The sequence below is a fragment of the Cygnus atratus genome, chromosome Z (genome assembly GCF_013377495.2).
Source record: "Cygnus atratus isolate AKBS03 ecotype Queensland, Australia chromosome Z, CAtr_DNAZoo_HiC_assembly, whole genome shotgun sequence".
NCBI classification, from domain to species: domain Eukaryota; kingdom Metazoa; phylum Chordata; class Aves; order Anseriformes; family Anatidae; genus Cygnus; species Cygnus atratus.
In genome coordinates this window covers 43,015,336-43,031,927 of record NC_066396.1, presented here as the reverse complement: position 1 = coordinate 43,031,927, position 16,592 = coordinate 43,015,336, and the positions used below count along the sequence as shown (strand labels likewise).

The 16,592-nt window shown below is 40.8% G+C and overlaps 1 protein-coding gene across 1 annotated transcript; it reads right to left on the bottom strand.

The window, feature by feature from the left end:
* Nucleotides 1–634: 634 nt before the first annotated feature.
* Nucleotides 635–8,412, bottom strand: IDNK (IDNK gluconokinase). Its single transcript, XM_035565280.2, has 5 exons — nucleotides 8,267–8,412; nucleotides 8,086–8,116; nucleotides 7,620–7,706; nucleotides 5,920–5,963; nucleotides 635–1,656 (listed from the first exon to the last, which is right to left on the bottom strand). The coding sequence occupies exons 1-5, from the start codon at nucleotides 8,305–8,307 to the stop codon at nucleotides 1,311–1,313; spliced, it is 549 nt and encodes a 182-aa protein (XP_035421173.1). The 5' UTR covers nucleotides 8,308–8,412; the 3' UTR covers nucleotides 635–1,310.
* Between the last annotated feature and the right edge of the window lie 8,180 nt (nucleotides 8,413–16,592).

Sequence of the window (16,592 nt, the reverse complement as noted above, 5' to 3'; positions counted from 1 at the left end):
AATCTGGAGTCTAACTTTTTAAAACATGATTGAAAATAACCCAGTTTCTTTTTTGATTTGGGGAGTCTAAATCATGTTTGTGACAGGATGCAATTGCTTTCCTATCTACTGTAGTGTCCTGGATCTAGTTTATTGCAGCTGAAAAAAAAAAAAGCCTAAGTATTTAGTAGATGATGTGATGGAAAAGCGCTTTGCTTGTTAATGGTGTATTGGGAAAATACAAAGTCTGCATTAAAAGCAGAGGTACCACAAGAGGGTGCCATTTATTTGTCATACTTGACTAAACTTTTATATTCTGACTAGTCACTAGGTCTCTGAAATGTGGGGCTGTTCAGAAGCACCCAGATGTCTCTTGCACTTAACTTTGATTCTGAGAGCTTGCAGTGCTCATTTATAGCACTGATAAAAGCACAGCAATTTGCATGATAAGCCACAAAGCCCTTACTATTAATACAAAATGATAAACGATTTTCAAGTAGTTAACCAGGTAAAAATTACTCCAAAGATGCTTTGAAGCATGAGTTGTGTGATTCATCAATCTTGTATTTGGTATCTTCACTGGTTGACACATCCTGTAGTTTACACTACAGGTTACACTTTTTACGTGAAAGATACTAGTTCACAGCCAATATGATGCTCCTTACACTTTACTTCTGAAGCTTTCCATACAATTGCATTTTGTACATTACTTCACAACCGTTACTTTTTTTTTCCCCCTCACATTTTCCAACTTCGTTTTCAGTGCATGTATTGAAGAGCTGGTGAAGTTGCCAGCCTCCCCACTGCCCTGGGGAGGCTGGTAAGGACACAAACACAGAAGTTACAACTTGTTAAAGACCTGGCAGTGAGACCGTGGCAATGTCAGGCATGAAATTTCATCATGCATGTTCCTTTTATACTAGTAAGAAAACAAATATATTGCTTTTAATAAAGCTGTAAATTATTTCATCGCTTAATAGAAGATGTGCCTTTCTCACGTTTGACAGTAAAAATTTAAAAAAAAAAAATAATTCTTGTGTGCGACCCTTGATGGGATTTTCAAAAGCTGGCTCTGCTTAGATTCTAATACAGATTTTAACTTGATATGATAAGGAATTCAAACATTGCTGACAGTTTTTTAAAATTTCATATTGCATATCTTTTAAATAGCCATGATAAAAATACCAAGAGTAGTGAACCAGCTCTTAACATTGTAATTCAACTATTGGGAAAAACAAGTTGCTTTGATTAATTAAAATGCTGTTTCATAACCCTGGTATTGCCAAGTGAATTTCTGCATTTGTAATTTAGAAACTTACTCTGGAAAAGCTTTACCCTGAAAAAATGGCTTTCTCAATCTCCATCACTATTTCAGGAAGAGATTTTTCTAGACTGACAGTGATAAAGTTTTCTGGTGCTTTAGGAGGCTCTAGAGTGTCAAACTGAGACTTGAGTAGTTCCAGTGGCATGAAATGTCCTCTCCTCTTCTCCAGGCGGCGAGCAATGAGCTCTATAGGACCATCCAGATGAACAAAGAGGATCTTCAGCGCTGTGTTTTCTTCTGGTTTCTCTGGCTGGTTGCTTTCAGTTGCAGATACTCCACTAACTAGTATGTATCTATACATTTTCTTCAGTGCTGAACAGGCCAGAACAGCATCTTGTCTAGATGATTCTTCTCTGTCAAATAGAAAAACATATAATGTCATGGGAGACGAACCTCGTATCCTTGTAGAGGACAGCTTTGGGAGTATTGGTAGGCAAACCAATGCCACCTGCTTCCAAGTACTTGCAATTACACGTTGGCATTAGGCACTGTTAAAGTACACTTGATTTTGGAAAGTTTCTGGAGCTGGACAGTGGCCTTGGGCTAGCATATGACAAAAAGCGGTGGAACTAGCATAACAATCTAGAAACATCTCTCAGTAAATTAATGCCCACTCCAACAAGGTACAACCAGCTGGTGTGCACATGCTAGTAATTGCTACTGCGTAAAGCCAGAGCAAGAAGAGCTTTAGGGAATACGACACTGAGGAAGCTGGCTAGACATGACACTTTGTCAGAGTAACTTTTGAGATGATTTATTCATGCAAGGTAATTCCATACACTGTGGGAAATACGTGGCTGATGGTACCCAGCATTTGGTGTGGTTTGATTCCTCTCCAACCTACCCCTAAACGATCAATCCCGTGATCCACGAAGGGACATGGTGTACTTGGAGCAGGCTCTATGCGAAGGGCAGTTGGTGGCTGTGATAATCATCCCCTTCCTATTTGCAGTAAAGATGCAAGCAGGTGAAATGAACCATCACCACATGGAGGCAGTTGTAACCAGAGAAATACGATGTGATGAGTCACAGCCTTAGCTACTTATGTCAAGTGCCAATCTTGATGGCTTTTGGCAGGCATCTTGCCAGACTAAACCTCCCCTTCTCTACATTTCAGCTCCTAGATGCTTCTGAATAGGCATCAAGTTGCCCCAAAGGTTGAGTGCCAGCAGTTCAGCAGACTTCTGCCCCATGAAACTCACAAAATCCATTCTTCTGTTTCCAACCTATTTAAAAACTAAACACCTGGTAATGGTGATAACTCAATAAGGACAAGGAGGTGGAGTGCAGCAAAATCAGCATTTGAGCATTCTGGTGCTCTCTGGAAATTCACAGAAGAGTTGAGGTTGGAAGGGGCCTCTGGAGGTCATCTGGTCCGCATGCCCCTGTTCAAGCAGGGCCACCTACAACAGGTTGCCCAGGACCATATCCAGACAGCTTCTGAATATGGACAGAGTCCAACACCACTGGGCAGCCTACTGACAGTGCTCAGTCACTCACAGTTCTTCTCTAAGCTCAGAAGAAACATCCCATGTTTCAGTTCATGCCTACTGGCTCTTGACCTGTCACTGAACACTAAAGAGTCTGGTTCTGTCTTCCTATTACAGGCCCCTGTTCAGTTATACAGGCACCTTATGAAATCCCAAGCTGTCTCTAGGCTACACAGTCCCCATTCTCTGTCTTTCTTCCTGTGGGAGATGCTCCAGTCCCTTCATCTTCATGGCCCTTTGGTGGACTCTCTCCAGTAGCTCCAGTTTGGAAAGCCCAGAACTGGACATAATACTCCAGCTGTTACCTCACCAATGCTGGGTAGAGGGAAAGGATCACTCCTCCTTCCACCTGTTGTCAACACTCCTAAGGCAGCCCAGGATATCGTTAGCCTTCTTTGCAGCAAGGGCTCACTACTTGGTGTCCACCAGGATTTGCAGGTCCTTTCCTGCAGAGCTGGTTTCCAGCTGGATGGCCCCCAGCATGTAGTAGTAGCCCAGGCACGGGACTCTGCACTTCTTGTTGAACTTCACGAGATCCTTGTCAGCCCACTTCTCCAGCCTGTCCAGGTCCCCCTGGATGGCAGCAGGACCACCTGGCGTATCAGACACTCCTCTCAGTGCTGGGTCATCTGCAAGCTTGCTGAGGGTATACTCTCAGACCACTAATGGAGATGCTAAGCTGGATCAGACTCAGTATTTACCCAATGAGTATACCACTAGGTACTGGCCTCCAACTAGACTTTGTGCCACTGATACCAGCTTCTGAGCCTGGCTTTTCAGCCAGTTTTCAATCCATCTCACTGTCTACTTATCCAGCTGCTACTTCATCAGCTTGTCTGTGAGAATCCTATGCAAGACAGTGTCAAAAACCTCACTGAAGTCCTGGTTGACTATCAACTGCTCCCCCTTCGTCTACTAAGCCCATAATTTCATCATAGAAGATTATCAGGTTGGTCAAGCATGACTACACCTTTGTCGACTACTCCCACGATGACTACTCCTAGTCCCTTCTCTTTCGTATGCCTGTGTCCAGAATTAGTTATTTCATCACCTTCTCAGGGATGAAGGTGAGGCTAACCAGCTTGCAGTTCCCTGCAGTTCCCCCTTCCTTTTTTCTTGAAGATAAAGTAGTTACATTTGCTTTCTTCCTGTCATCAAGCACCTCTCCCAGTTGCCATGACTGTTCAAAGATCATTGAGAGTGGCATCTGCCCACTCCCTCCATGCTCATGGGTGTATCCCGTCAGGGTCTGTGGACTTATGTAAGTCCATTCTGCTCAAGTATTCTTTAACCTGTCCCTCTTCTGCTGGGAGTAAAACTTCCTTGCTCCAGACTTTTCCCACAGGTGTCTGGAGCCTGAGATTGCTGGAGAAAAAAAAATAATAATCAGTCTTGCTAGTAAAGACTAAAATGGGAAAGGCCAAGGTACAGAACACCTTCTTCATGTCCTGTGTCACTACACTCCATGCCCCAATCCAGCAGCAGACTTGCATTTTCCCTAGTCTTCCACTTAACATACCTAATAGAAGCCCTACTTGTTGCCACTGATATCCCTCACCAAATTCAGCTCCAGACAGGCACTGTCTTTCCTAACTGTGTCTCTGCATCCTCAGACAGTGTCTCTCCATTCTGCCTGGGTTCCCTGTCCCTGCTTCCACCCTCTGTATGCTTATTATGTTTCAGTTTTGCCAGAAGCTCCTCGTTCCTCACAGGCCTCAGAATTTTTGCCTGACCTCCTTCTTGTTGGGATGGACTGCTCTAGAGCTTGGTGCAGGTGATTTCTGAATATTAAGGAGTTTTCCTGGGCCCATCTTTTTTCAGTGGCCTAATCCCATGGGACTGTTCCAAGCAGAACCCTGAAGAAGCCAAAGTAAGCTCTCCTCAAGTACAGGATTGTGTTCTTGCTTTTTGCCTGCTTTCTCCTTTCAAGAATCGAAATGCTGCCATCTCATGGTCACTGCAGCCACAGCTTCCTTTGAGCTTCACGTCCCCAACAAGCTCTTCATCCACTTGTTCTTCCCAGGCAGAAAACTTATAGCAGGCACCCTCTACAATGTCAACATATTGTTCTGCTCTTTAATCCTCACCCATAAGCTCTCAGCTGGCTCCTCATCTATCCCCAGGCAGAGCTCCATGCATCCAGGTTTTCTCTCACAAAAGGCAACTCCTGCTCCTTGGCTTCCTGGCCTGTCCTTCCTGCATCCGTCCCTCCAGCACAGCACTGCAGCCATGCCAGCCATACCTGCACTTCACCGAGTGAGTTGGACCCACCTCTCCCAAGCAGATGCTGATCCTTCAGCAGGGACCCATAGTCACAGAAACCAAAATGCTGTTGCCAACACCAGTTCTGTAACCGATTGCTGGCATGCAGTATCAACGTCTTCCTTCTTATACCGTTTTCCTTCAAAGGAGAGAAGGAGGAGAACACCAGCTGGGCCCCCATGCCCCTGGTTCCTCTTTACAAAGCAGGCTTCTTAGGGGTTTAGCATAACACACTGAATTAAAGCAAGATGTAAATAAAGTATTCCAGTTTAAAGCTACATATTTTTACTATTCTCATTTTTAAGTTTAAGAAAACTTCCCTTGAATTATCTTTGTCTCTGAATAGTTGAGGCAAGGTAATTTGAGCTTAGGAAGTACATAATTATTAAAATTCATAGTTGAATAAAGAGTTTGTCACCTGATTTAAACCTCTGAGTATATCTTTTAACTATCAAATGCCTAAGCATTTTGGACTGTATCTCACTATTACTAAAAATATTTTAGAAAATTTTTATCCTATTATTAGTGTATTCTGTGGCTATGCCCATTGTAAGTAGCCAACGTCAGGTTTATTATCAAACCAGATCCTTGAAATGATCTACAGACAATAGAAAAACAACTATCATAAACAACGATTTTCCCAGGGATTCCCCATAACCCCAGATTCAGGGAGTAGCTCACCCTTTGCAATTATTATGACACCTTAGATTAGTGAAAATAGAATGCTTTTACTAGCTGCAAAAGTTCTTACACTATCACAAACATTTCTGTTTTGGAATACAATGGGGAAAATACTTATTGTTGAGGTGGGGGGATTTTATTTTATCTTTAACGTGAATTCCTTAAATCTAGAGGTTCTCTTACCTCCTTAGTATATCATGCAATGTACAAAGCCATGGAATCCTGTCCTAGAAACAAAATAAGTCAGTTCAAAATTGTTTGGGAAATTGATTTGAAAGAATCACTTTTAACATTGGGAGCATTTCACTAGAGGTGAGAATTAGCGTTAAAATTTATGGCAAGTTCAGTTTACATTCTCTTTCTTACTAATGTAGATTTGCTACCACTGCCTGAATGCTAAGAAGTGCAAGGCATCTTATCAGTATGGTATTTTTAGGGAATAGTACTTGTTACATTACAGATACTTAGGTGTATCTGATGGAAGTAGTATGTATTTACATATAGCATGCACCTCATAAGCCTTTGAAGGACAGTCAAATTCTCTCTTGCTTCTATTACACAATTTATTTTTATTTTTCTATTATTTCTATTTCTATTATACAATTCGAATGCTAAGTCTGCTGTAAGATAGCAGCTTTCACTGCTTGAATGGTTATTTCTTTTTCCTTATGTCTTGACATATACATGCAATGCTTCAGGTCAGAGTTGAGGCTTTCAGGAACTACTCCAAGGCATCAAAACAGACCTAAGTGTACTTATCTACAGTAACTTAATTATATCATTTTTACGTCAGTAGCAATCAAAAGTAAATGTACTCATAGCCACAATTTTGCAACACCTTTGCTCAGTAGATTGGCAAAGGCAATGCGAGTGATTGGTAGTTTTCTTAGTATAATCTGATTTTAGGCCTTAAGCTCCCAGCAACATTTGTCATACCAACTGAGCATTAAACTATTGCTCCCATTTCATCTTTCAGTGTAGCTACTACTGGGTGGGCGCAACAAATGAAAACATGGACACATAAACGCAACAATTTTTTGTTGCTTTCATTAGAAAATCACTTCCCTCTAGCATTCAAGAAAGCCCTTATGATTTTGCACCACTGATGTTTCAAAAGAGATACTTCCCCCTTGCTTGGCACCATACACCAATAACCACTGGTCATCCAACTGTGCAGTGCCACTTTACATGACATAATAGCTTTTATGAACTTCCAAACAGATTAAAGTGTTTAATAAGTACCTAGAATATTATCTTCAGTCTAAAGAGAGTGTTTTGAAGAACTCTCTAGTTCAGCCTTACATGTCTAAAGATTTCCTACAAAAAGTTCAAGAGGTGTCTTGTTGTAGCTTTTCTAATTTACTTGAGACTCTGAATTTGTAAGTATTGTTTGTAAAACGAAGCTTGATCATTTTGGCATGTTTAGGCTGAACAACAGGCTGAAGGGGAGGAAACGCATTTTAAGTAATCGCACATAAAACAGAAATTTACAGCGTAGTTTCTACAGTAGTTGAGATTGATGTACCTCAGTAGAGAAACAGGAAGACCCTTTTCTGTCTTTGTGTTTTTAATTCAAAGCAGAAGCATGTAATCTAAAGCTGCAGTTCTATATGCTGATGTACAGGAAAGATTTCTGATAAATCCTGAATCAGCATACTATTTGCTTTGTTACCTTTTTTTTTTTTTAATGCAGAATACTTTGTAACATAAAAAGGCGCTCTCTCTTATTAACTGCAGACCTACACATTCAACCTATGTTTATAGTCAGCCTAGTTTACGTGAAACACAACCTATTTTAATGTGATTTGCCAGAGGTTTTGCAAAAAGGTCAGATTTTGCAAAGAGGTCTTGATGACTATCCTTTCACAATTCATACAAATTACCTCGTCATTTAGTGGTATTCCTGATGCCATCTTCTTTTTATTCTCTGAAGAATGGTAATCATCTGCGTCATAGAATTTCCATCCCAGCTAGGAAAAAGAAATGAGTGTGGATCATTCAGCCAAAGCGGACTAGCTAATAGGGATCCCAGAATTTAACAGGACGACACCTAAAAATTATCGTCCTCTTACACCACAGCATGAATCACCATTTATGCAATGATGTTTATCCCAACAATCAAGTCAGCTCGGTAACAGCAAGAGCTGGTGATAATGGCTGTTGTTAATAGACTATGCTGCATTGGTGGTGGGCACCCAATTCACGTTTGGCGACAAGGGAGACTGAACCCTGAAGTTACAGCTGTCACACCAGCTTTAGGTAGTAGCTGTCTGTGAGCCGCAGGCTGCCGGATGGAGTGAGAACAGGCTTTCTGGTCAGAAGCAATGCCAAAAACAATCCCCGTCGTACCTTTGCTGCCAAACGCGACCCAACCGTGGTCCTGCAAGAAAGCACAGCGAGTTCGTTACCTGAGGGGCCGGGACCGCGGCCGGAGGGCCCCGGGGCAGGTCTCCCCCCGCTGTCCCCGCCCTGCCACCCCGAGGCGCGGGGTGACGGTGCCCCGCGGCCGGCCCCGCCGCCCGGTACCTACTTCCCCGAGCCGCTCACTCCCATGACCACGACCAGCACCATGGCCAGACCCGCCGCGGGCCGGGACCGGGACCTGGGGCCGGAGCTGAGACCGGGACCGGCCTCCCCTCCGCCGCCGGCCCGCCCCCGGCTCCGGCAGGGCGGCACCGCGGCGGGGCCGCGCTGCTCGGTCCCGCCCCAGGGCGGGCCCGGCCCGGCCCGGCTCGGTGCTGCTGGGTTCAGGGCCCCGCTGGGAGGGGGCGGCCTTGCCCCGCTCCTCAGGCCCGGCCGGGCTCTGCGTTTCTGGTAGTTCCTACCACGGCCCTCTTTTCAGTATCTATCAGGCTTGTAAAGCATGCATCCGTGTCTGTTGGATACCCCCTTGCTCATAAACCTCTGCCTCCAAGCCTTAATTCACCTCTAACCTGTGCCGCGGTCAGCTCCGCTATCCTAGTTCCTTTCAGGTTTCACGGATTCACGTTTTTTAAACGGCCAAAACCTCCCTGGCCACGGACAGGTTGTGCCAGGGGGCGCGGCGGTGGCGTTGGTGGAAGCTGCTCCACCTGGCGGCTCCGTGAGGGCACTGGAGATGTATGCCTGCTTCACTGTGAGGCAAAACGAAACACAGCACAACACAACACAACACAACACCCTGATGTTGCTTGTGGACCTCTGTTTTGAAATGTCACCACGAGGATTCACATTGTATGTCTGTGTCTTCAAAGGTCGCCTCTTGCAGCGCCGTCTCTGAAGGCAGACAGTCACTACTTTCCTATCTGGCTGGGTTTCAGCTTCCTATCTCCAAGTACCACGAAATATCCTAGGTGGAGAAATTGCTGCCTGCAGCTAGTGCTGCAGCAAGGAATGCAGCGTAGCCCTGGGTAGGAATAACAGATACGCCTGTGTGAGAAAGGATTGGGTGGAGGCCTCTCTGTGAAAACTGCTGCAGTCTAAATGGAGAGTGTGGATGACAAATGACAAGAACACATGACTGGAGCAATTATTTTTGTTTTCTTCTCTCTTTTTTTTTTTAATTAATTAATTAATTATTTATTTATTTTGCAAGGGTTGCAGTAGGAATATATCCCAGGTACAGGTGGGGAGGGAGCAACACCTCTTTGTGGAGTCTGCAGCTCACACTCTGCACTGATGGCCTGTGCATGCACACCAGAGACACTGCATTTATTCCTCTTGCACAGACCATCCATGCCATGCATAAATGGCAGAGTTGCTTTGCTAGTGCACAGTGGGCACAGCAGGGACTTATGGAGTTTGGCAGGTTGGTCTAAGCTGGCATTTCTGGGATGTCTGGAAACTCCAGTCCAAAGAAGGTAGGTAGGTACATAGATAGATAGATAGATAGACAGACAGAGAGACAGTCAGCTTTCAGGTAGCAAAAGTGGTTATGATCAACCGAGCTTGGACATCTCGTATTCCTAACAGAGGGAAAGGCTAGCAGGTGGCCAGAGTAGATGGCCTGACATGGAGGCATTGGAAAGGGTGGAAGTATCCAGGAAAAGACTGTGACACTGGTTGGACACCAAGGATGATTATATTGTATTGAATGTTCTGTATGAGTAAGCTGCAGTTGCCAATGTTAAGTGCTACATAGGAAGTATGCTCTTTATGTTACAGGTACTGAATTGTTCCATAGTGGGAAATAGTGCTAATTCTAAATAAATCGCTGTAGTGTTTCTCATCCAGCCATTATTGTTTGGCATCTATCTCAAGTTTCTGTGTGAGAAATTGTGTTTTGAAATATGAAAAGAGATCTTAAATGAACATGTTTAATGATATAATTAATTACACTGATTCAGCCAGTTAGATTTAACTCTTCCTGTCCAAAATTCACCTAATGTTATCATAATGGTTTACTGCTGTCACAGGTGTAGGTAGACAGAAGACTGCTTTTATTTTTCTTTAATAAACAAAGTCTGTTTAATGGGCATTGCAACAACAAAAGACATTTATTGAAATATTTTTGAGAGTTGAGTTTATGGGAAAATATCTCTGTCTTTTAATTACCTACATTGGATTTCTATTTATTTTTATTTTTTATCCTGTTAAGGAAAGGCTCTCTAGGTGGTTGCAAAATGAATAGGTTCATGACACTGAACATCAGAAAAAAACACAACAGAACACACTATATTTACATAAGAGATCATATAGTGGTGCTGATTCTTAACAAAATATGTTACACGTGTTTCTTTACTAGACTTTTAAGTTTATTCCACTTCTGAAGAAGTAAAATTATTAAACTAATATCAGTTAAGCAGATTATATCACTAGCTTCACAAATAGAAGCCTTTTTCCCAAATGAAGAAGATTCCGTCAATCCTAGTTTCTAAAGCTAAAATGGATAATGTGACTTTTTGTGAATCTAGCCTCAGAAGAAATTCTGAGAAAGTACACTAAGTATCCCAGTCAGCATGATTTTTTTTTCTTTGCAGAGAACTTCAGAAATTTTATGAACGATGGATGCCATTTTTCCACGTTATCTGTCTCTGACCATTTAACTGAGGCTTCACATACCTCTTATGACTTTTTTAACAAAGACCAGAACCTTCCAAGTTATTAGGCTATCACCCAAGCAGCCAGTCCTCAAATTACTGGCAGACCACAATGATTCCTTTAAGGTGTCCAGTGACTGAATGCAAATTATACTTTAATAGCAATATGATTGTGCTAAAGTAATTGAATTTTCCTGGCATCTTTTCAGTTTCTTGGCTGATTAATTGTGAGGTAGTGGGAAATGTTTCATTCAAATGAGAATGCTTTATCCAAATGAACAAACTTGAAAATACTTGTGGTCATATTTGCCCTGGAAACATTATCACTATTGCTATTCCCACCCCCAGAATTAAAATCTTAATTGCTCTGTCATAACAATCTTTGAGATTTTGTTAACATCACAAGCAACTGACTACTGCACCTACAGTGCACACTCAACTGGTTTTGTAACCAAATTATCACCATTTTACCTGGTAAAATCAAGTAAGTTTACTTGATTACTGCAAAACAGAAAACACTTGTTTTTCTTTCTGACAGCTTTTTTTCATAATGTATAACCTTACATCTTATAGAGAAGCTCCATGTGAAGCTGGCATGATGTCATCTGGCAGATATTTTTTGTATCAGTATATTTGCAGGAAGCCTTCCATGGAGTTCTCTTTTACATAAGCCTGGGCTAAACAACCATGAGAATGCATTCAGAGGGCTGTGCGAGCAGCTGTGCACTGTGCAGACACTGCAGGGAGGGTAAAAGGAGAGGGAGAAAACTAATCAAATTGTACAGACACAGGATCCTATAGGCAATGTGAGGTTACAAGAAGGCAATTATATTCAGACTTCCCTCTGGTACGGTTAATTTTATTTGTGCAAATATAATTCATGTTAATAGTCAACCGGACAGCTGACTGGATAAAACTCAGGCAAGAGGTTGTCTTAACAAAATCGTGTTGTGTATGCTTCAGTGTCCATTTAAGATGTGTTTAATTAAGTTGTAGGTCCACTAAGATATTGGGATTCTTTGGTTTGAGAGAATGAGGATTTCCCTTCCAGTCTATTCTAGTTGCAGACAATAAGTAATTTTTTCGTTTTTTCTTTCTTATTAGTAACATGGAGGAGCTTCATTTTAGTCTTTGTTGTTTATTGACATATGCGTATCTTAGGAAATTTATTCTGACGCTGTTGGCATGGGTGCCTTCTCTCTACTATTTAAAATTCTTGTTATCTCCAATGTTGGCAGAATACGTAACTTGATTCTGAAGCTTTGATGTAGTTATACAGATAAGCTGTGTGGTTTCATGAATTCCAAGGTACATTCACATAATCGAAATAGGAGACAGTGGAATGTAAATATCTTCCAATGTTTTATTTACGATGTTTAGTAACAGGTGAAATTATGATGTAATATTGAAGAATAAACAGTCAAGAATCTTAAAAAGACAAAAACACAAGAATGCCTATCAGAAAACCCATCACATGTTTCTAGCTCCTGAAGACTATTCCAGATAATGTATTTTACAATACTCACTTTTAAAATTACATTTATTGTCTATTTTATGGCATTTTGGAATATTACCAGACATTTTCTAAACCTCTCTGCTTTGACTAATTGTTCAATACTGATGGTGTGGAAGTCAATAAAGCATTATCATCTACTTAAATTAATTGCTTAATTTTAGAGAACTGTGATGTAAAATATACATTAGAGAATTCTAGCTTTTCTGGAAGTATGCTTATTTACTCTATGTGTGTCCTTTCCAGGGATGCTTGGAAAGGTCTGTTTTGTATTCAGAATATTGGAAAATATAAAGTGAAAAGAAATGCAAAGTGAAAAAGGAAAAAGTGCCTTTTTTTTTTTTTCCCTATAAAGCATGCTCATCCTGTTGAACATATTGCAATGAAATGGAGAACTACTATAAAAGTGCACAGGCTTCTTAACACTTGTCAGGAACATCCAGCATCGTGGATATCTATTTCTTATAAAAGTGAGCTCAGATACATTGGGTAATCTCAACTTCCTGAATCTTAAAGAGGAAAAAGATTGATTTCCAAGCAGCTAATGTTCAAAATTACTTTTATGGGTTTAAAATAAATCCTGTATATATATTGACTGTAAACACAATGTAAAGAGTGTTAATATATGTTCACCGTAAGAAGTGTTAGTGAAAGAGCTTTTACTGTTAGTCACAATTAGTCCTCATTATGAAGTAAACCAGCTTCAAACTTTGTATGTATAAATCAAAACTATATAAACAATTTTCAATTTGTTCTATGTAATGCAAAATAAGTCAATGCATTGTCTAAAGTTCTTTCCTTTTGGTCACGTACTAAATATCCACATGGGAGGTTGAAAAGCACTCGGTACAAAGTGGCTCTCAGTGCCCAACAGGATTTACTGACACTGAGAATTCAGCAATTTGAGATCAGTGAATCAAACTAAAGCTGTTGCAGGAGTTAAAAATCACAAAGAATTTGTACATGCTACCTCATTCCATTTTTTCATACTGAAGTGCAGTGCCATAGGGTATGTTGTGCACGAAATGTGAGTTGTAAATAACTTTTCTTTTATTTCTGGGTTGCAGGACAAAAAACGCAGGTAAAAGGGAATGGGAGTAACTTCACTGAGTAGCTTCTGTGTTCTCAACTTGCCTGTGAAGCTGAAGGAAGGACAAAGTTACTTAATCTAGTTACACATAAAAGAGTGCAATACTTTATAACCTGTTACAATGTGTACATGCCTGTGCATGCCAGAATTCAATGATCTTTGTATAGAGAAGCCTAAGAAAACATTGATTTGCAGTTTAATACACATGATTCTAAACACAGAAGCTATTGCTAATTGCTTTTTATTTTTCCAGCAACAACACAGGAAATATTGTACTATGTTTACACAATGGCTAGTCAACTCAATTTTAAGAAAGCCATTGTAAACACACGGTGGAAGTCTAGTTGTCTTTTTACTGGATAGTTCCATAGGTTTTGAAAACATCTTAATATTATGGGCTGTGAACACAAAGTAAGTTTTTCGATGTCACCCCTTTAAGAGTCTTGCCAAACTTAATTGAATATAGGAAGTCAAAGTCTATTTTCCCACATAAAAATTTCTCCACATGACCTGTCCAAAATCAGTGCATTAACATAAGGATTCCTGGGAAGTGCTCAACAATCAAAATCTGTCTGAAAGCTTGAGGTTATAAAATAACACGCTATTTATCTGCCATGTTGAGAGTGTGGAAAAAAATTGGGAAAATTACACTCTTTTCAGTCCACAGTAACAACCACAGCTGCAATAGTGGAATTCAAAAGTGGCTGTGAAAGCCAAGGGGTTATATCTGATGCTTTTGTGCTCCTCTGGAGCAGAGTCAGGAAAATAACTGCATCTTTGTGCTTGGGTGTGGAAGGCTGCACAGAATGCTCACGGTGAGCGCACAGCTACTGCTAGCAGGCCAGACGTGTGATCTTGAGCAATCTCAGTGTTATTGCAAAGGCAGACTGGAGATAAAGACTGCAGACTTATGGGAAGAATTTCTTTTCTTTAGTCTCTTGAAAAATAAACCGAGCATAGCTGAAGAGGACATCAGCAGAGCTCTATTGGTTTTATTCCAGTCTAAATGAGATTAAAACCAGCTTCTCCCAGATTACTTTCTCACTTTGAAAGCTTCTCATCTCTACTGGAATTACGGCTTCCGCAACAGATTTGTTATTTTAACTTCTCATCTCGTACTTGTCCTCTAACTCTTAGAGTGTAAAAGTTTTGTATTGTATATTTCAGTATGGCTTTACAATAGCAACAGTGTACTCCAATGTGGAACCATTAATTTTGAAAGCACTCAAGGCATTATGAAAATGTAGCCACCTGCTGGCTTTTGAAGGTGGAAAGGCAAAAATAAAAACCTTAAAATGTTTCTCCTAAAAGTGAGTCTAAATGACAATTATTGAGCAGTTAGCAGTAAGTGCTTTTGAAGTGTGCTCTCTTATTTTGTCTGATGTCTTTTTGCATTTGGTTTGTCCACATCTCTTTCCTGAATAGTCAAGCCTTCATTCTGCAATCATTTACAAGCATACTTCACTTTTACGCCACAGAGCCTCTCACAAGTTTAGCAACAAAGTTAACTAAATCTAAATCCTATCCTTATTAGCTTTGGCATAATTAAAGACTCAAATCAATAAGAAGCAATGGTCCTTAAAGCAATTTGGAAGGGAATTAATGACAAAAATCAGAAGCTATAAAGAGAGCTGTATCAGAAACTGAATATTGTTGCATATGATTTTTTAAAAATCAAGGTGCTACTTACTTGAATAACAGATTCCAGTTAGATGCTGGCAAGATTAGCAAACTTGAAATACCTGTTGCATATGGCATGCATTCTTCCTGTACTCCTTAATTTGTTCTCAGAATATACAAGGAACCTGATTTATATGCAAAGGAGAAGCTTTATTTTCTGGACTTTAATGTGATTTAAACCTGATTACCTATCCAGGGACCAACTTTGAGGATCATTCCAGCTTGGAAAAGTGCTTTATGCACATTTGAAGTTAGACAACTATCAGTAAAGACAAGGTATGTAAAATTCAAATTGCATGACAGGAGTATTAAAAAGGAGAATAACACAAAAGACGAAAGGGAACAATAAAATGGCCCAAACTCATCTAAGTACTTTCAGCTGTTTGAAAATGCTTGTGCAGTGGCCATGGAAGCAGAACGTTATTGCAAGCCAGTGCTGTACAGCAGCAGTCATATTGCACCCTGTAACGAGAGCAGTAGAAAAGAAAACACCAGATAAGTGGGTGTTACTTGTGTGGTATGTGTTATAGTGTACTCAGTAAGCAAGGCTTGGAGGGTGATGAGAGCTCTTCAAAGCCTGTCGCTGAGGAGGTTAGCTGGACTGGCCATCTGGTAACTTGTGTTGCTGCAGTTTTTACTTATTTTATAACTAGTGTTAGTGTTACACTAATGATCAACTTTTGGTCTTGTTTTTATCCTCCTAGCAACACTAAAATTCATTCATTGAAAATAGTTGACTTTTATTTTGAATCGGAGCTTTATTACATGATCGTTTAGATAAGTACTTTTAACAGGAGGAACAATTCCTGCTGTAGCCTTTTCTTCATTTGCCAACAGTGTCTGCAGACATACCTCTACATTAATTTTTTTAATGGGCAAATGCAATATGACGTGCATTGCCATATTCTTCATCTCTGCACAGAAACAGACAGGAAAGCAGAGCTCTGGTTTTCAGCTTGGTCCACAGATGCGGAGTACCTTTATTTGTATTATTAAGTCACAGGTAGAATTACTTTTTTTTTTTTTTTTTTTTTTATTTCATCATAGACCAGTGAGGTACATGGATGTGGTAGCTATCTTTGCGTTCAGCAAGAGACAATCAGGATTCTTTAGGTAATGAATTAGCTACAGACATCTGATGCCACCAGTTTTTTTACATGTAAACTGTGTTAGTCTTCCAGTGGTGTGAGGGGCAAGGTCTCTCTGGGGCTCTTAAAAAGTGTGGAAATTTGTTGCATTGCTTGTCTGAAAGCAGCCGTAGAAAGCTAATAGTGAGAGCAGTATTTGGGAACAGCGTCCTCAGAGAAAAGAGAAGGACGGTACAGGAAACTGTAAGAGAGTACACTGATTGCTGTAGTTTTCCTGACAATTATATTACAAAAACAGGACTGTATGTTCTCTGAAAAGGGAGTGTACCAAAGAAATGTTTCAGTCCCCACTGGTAGGGACGTCTTCGTAAGTCTTAGGACACAGTGAACTGTGATAATCGTCTCACTGACTTTGTACACTCTGAGCCAAAGGCTCTGAGCTGACATTTACCCTCATGGTAGCTGGC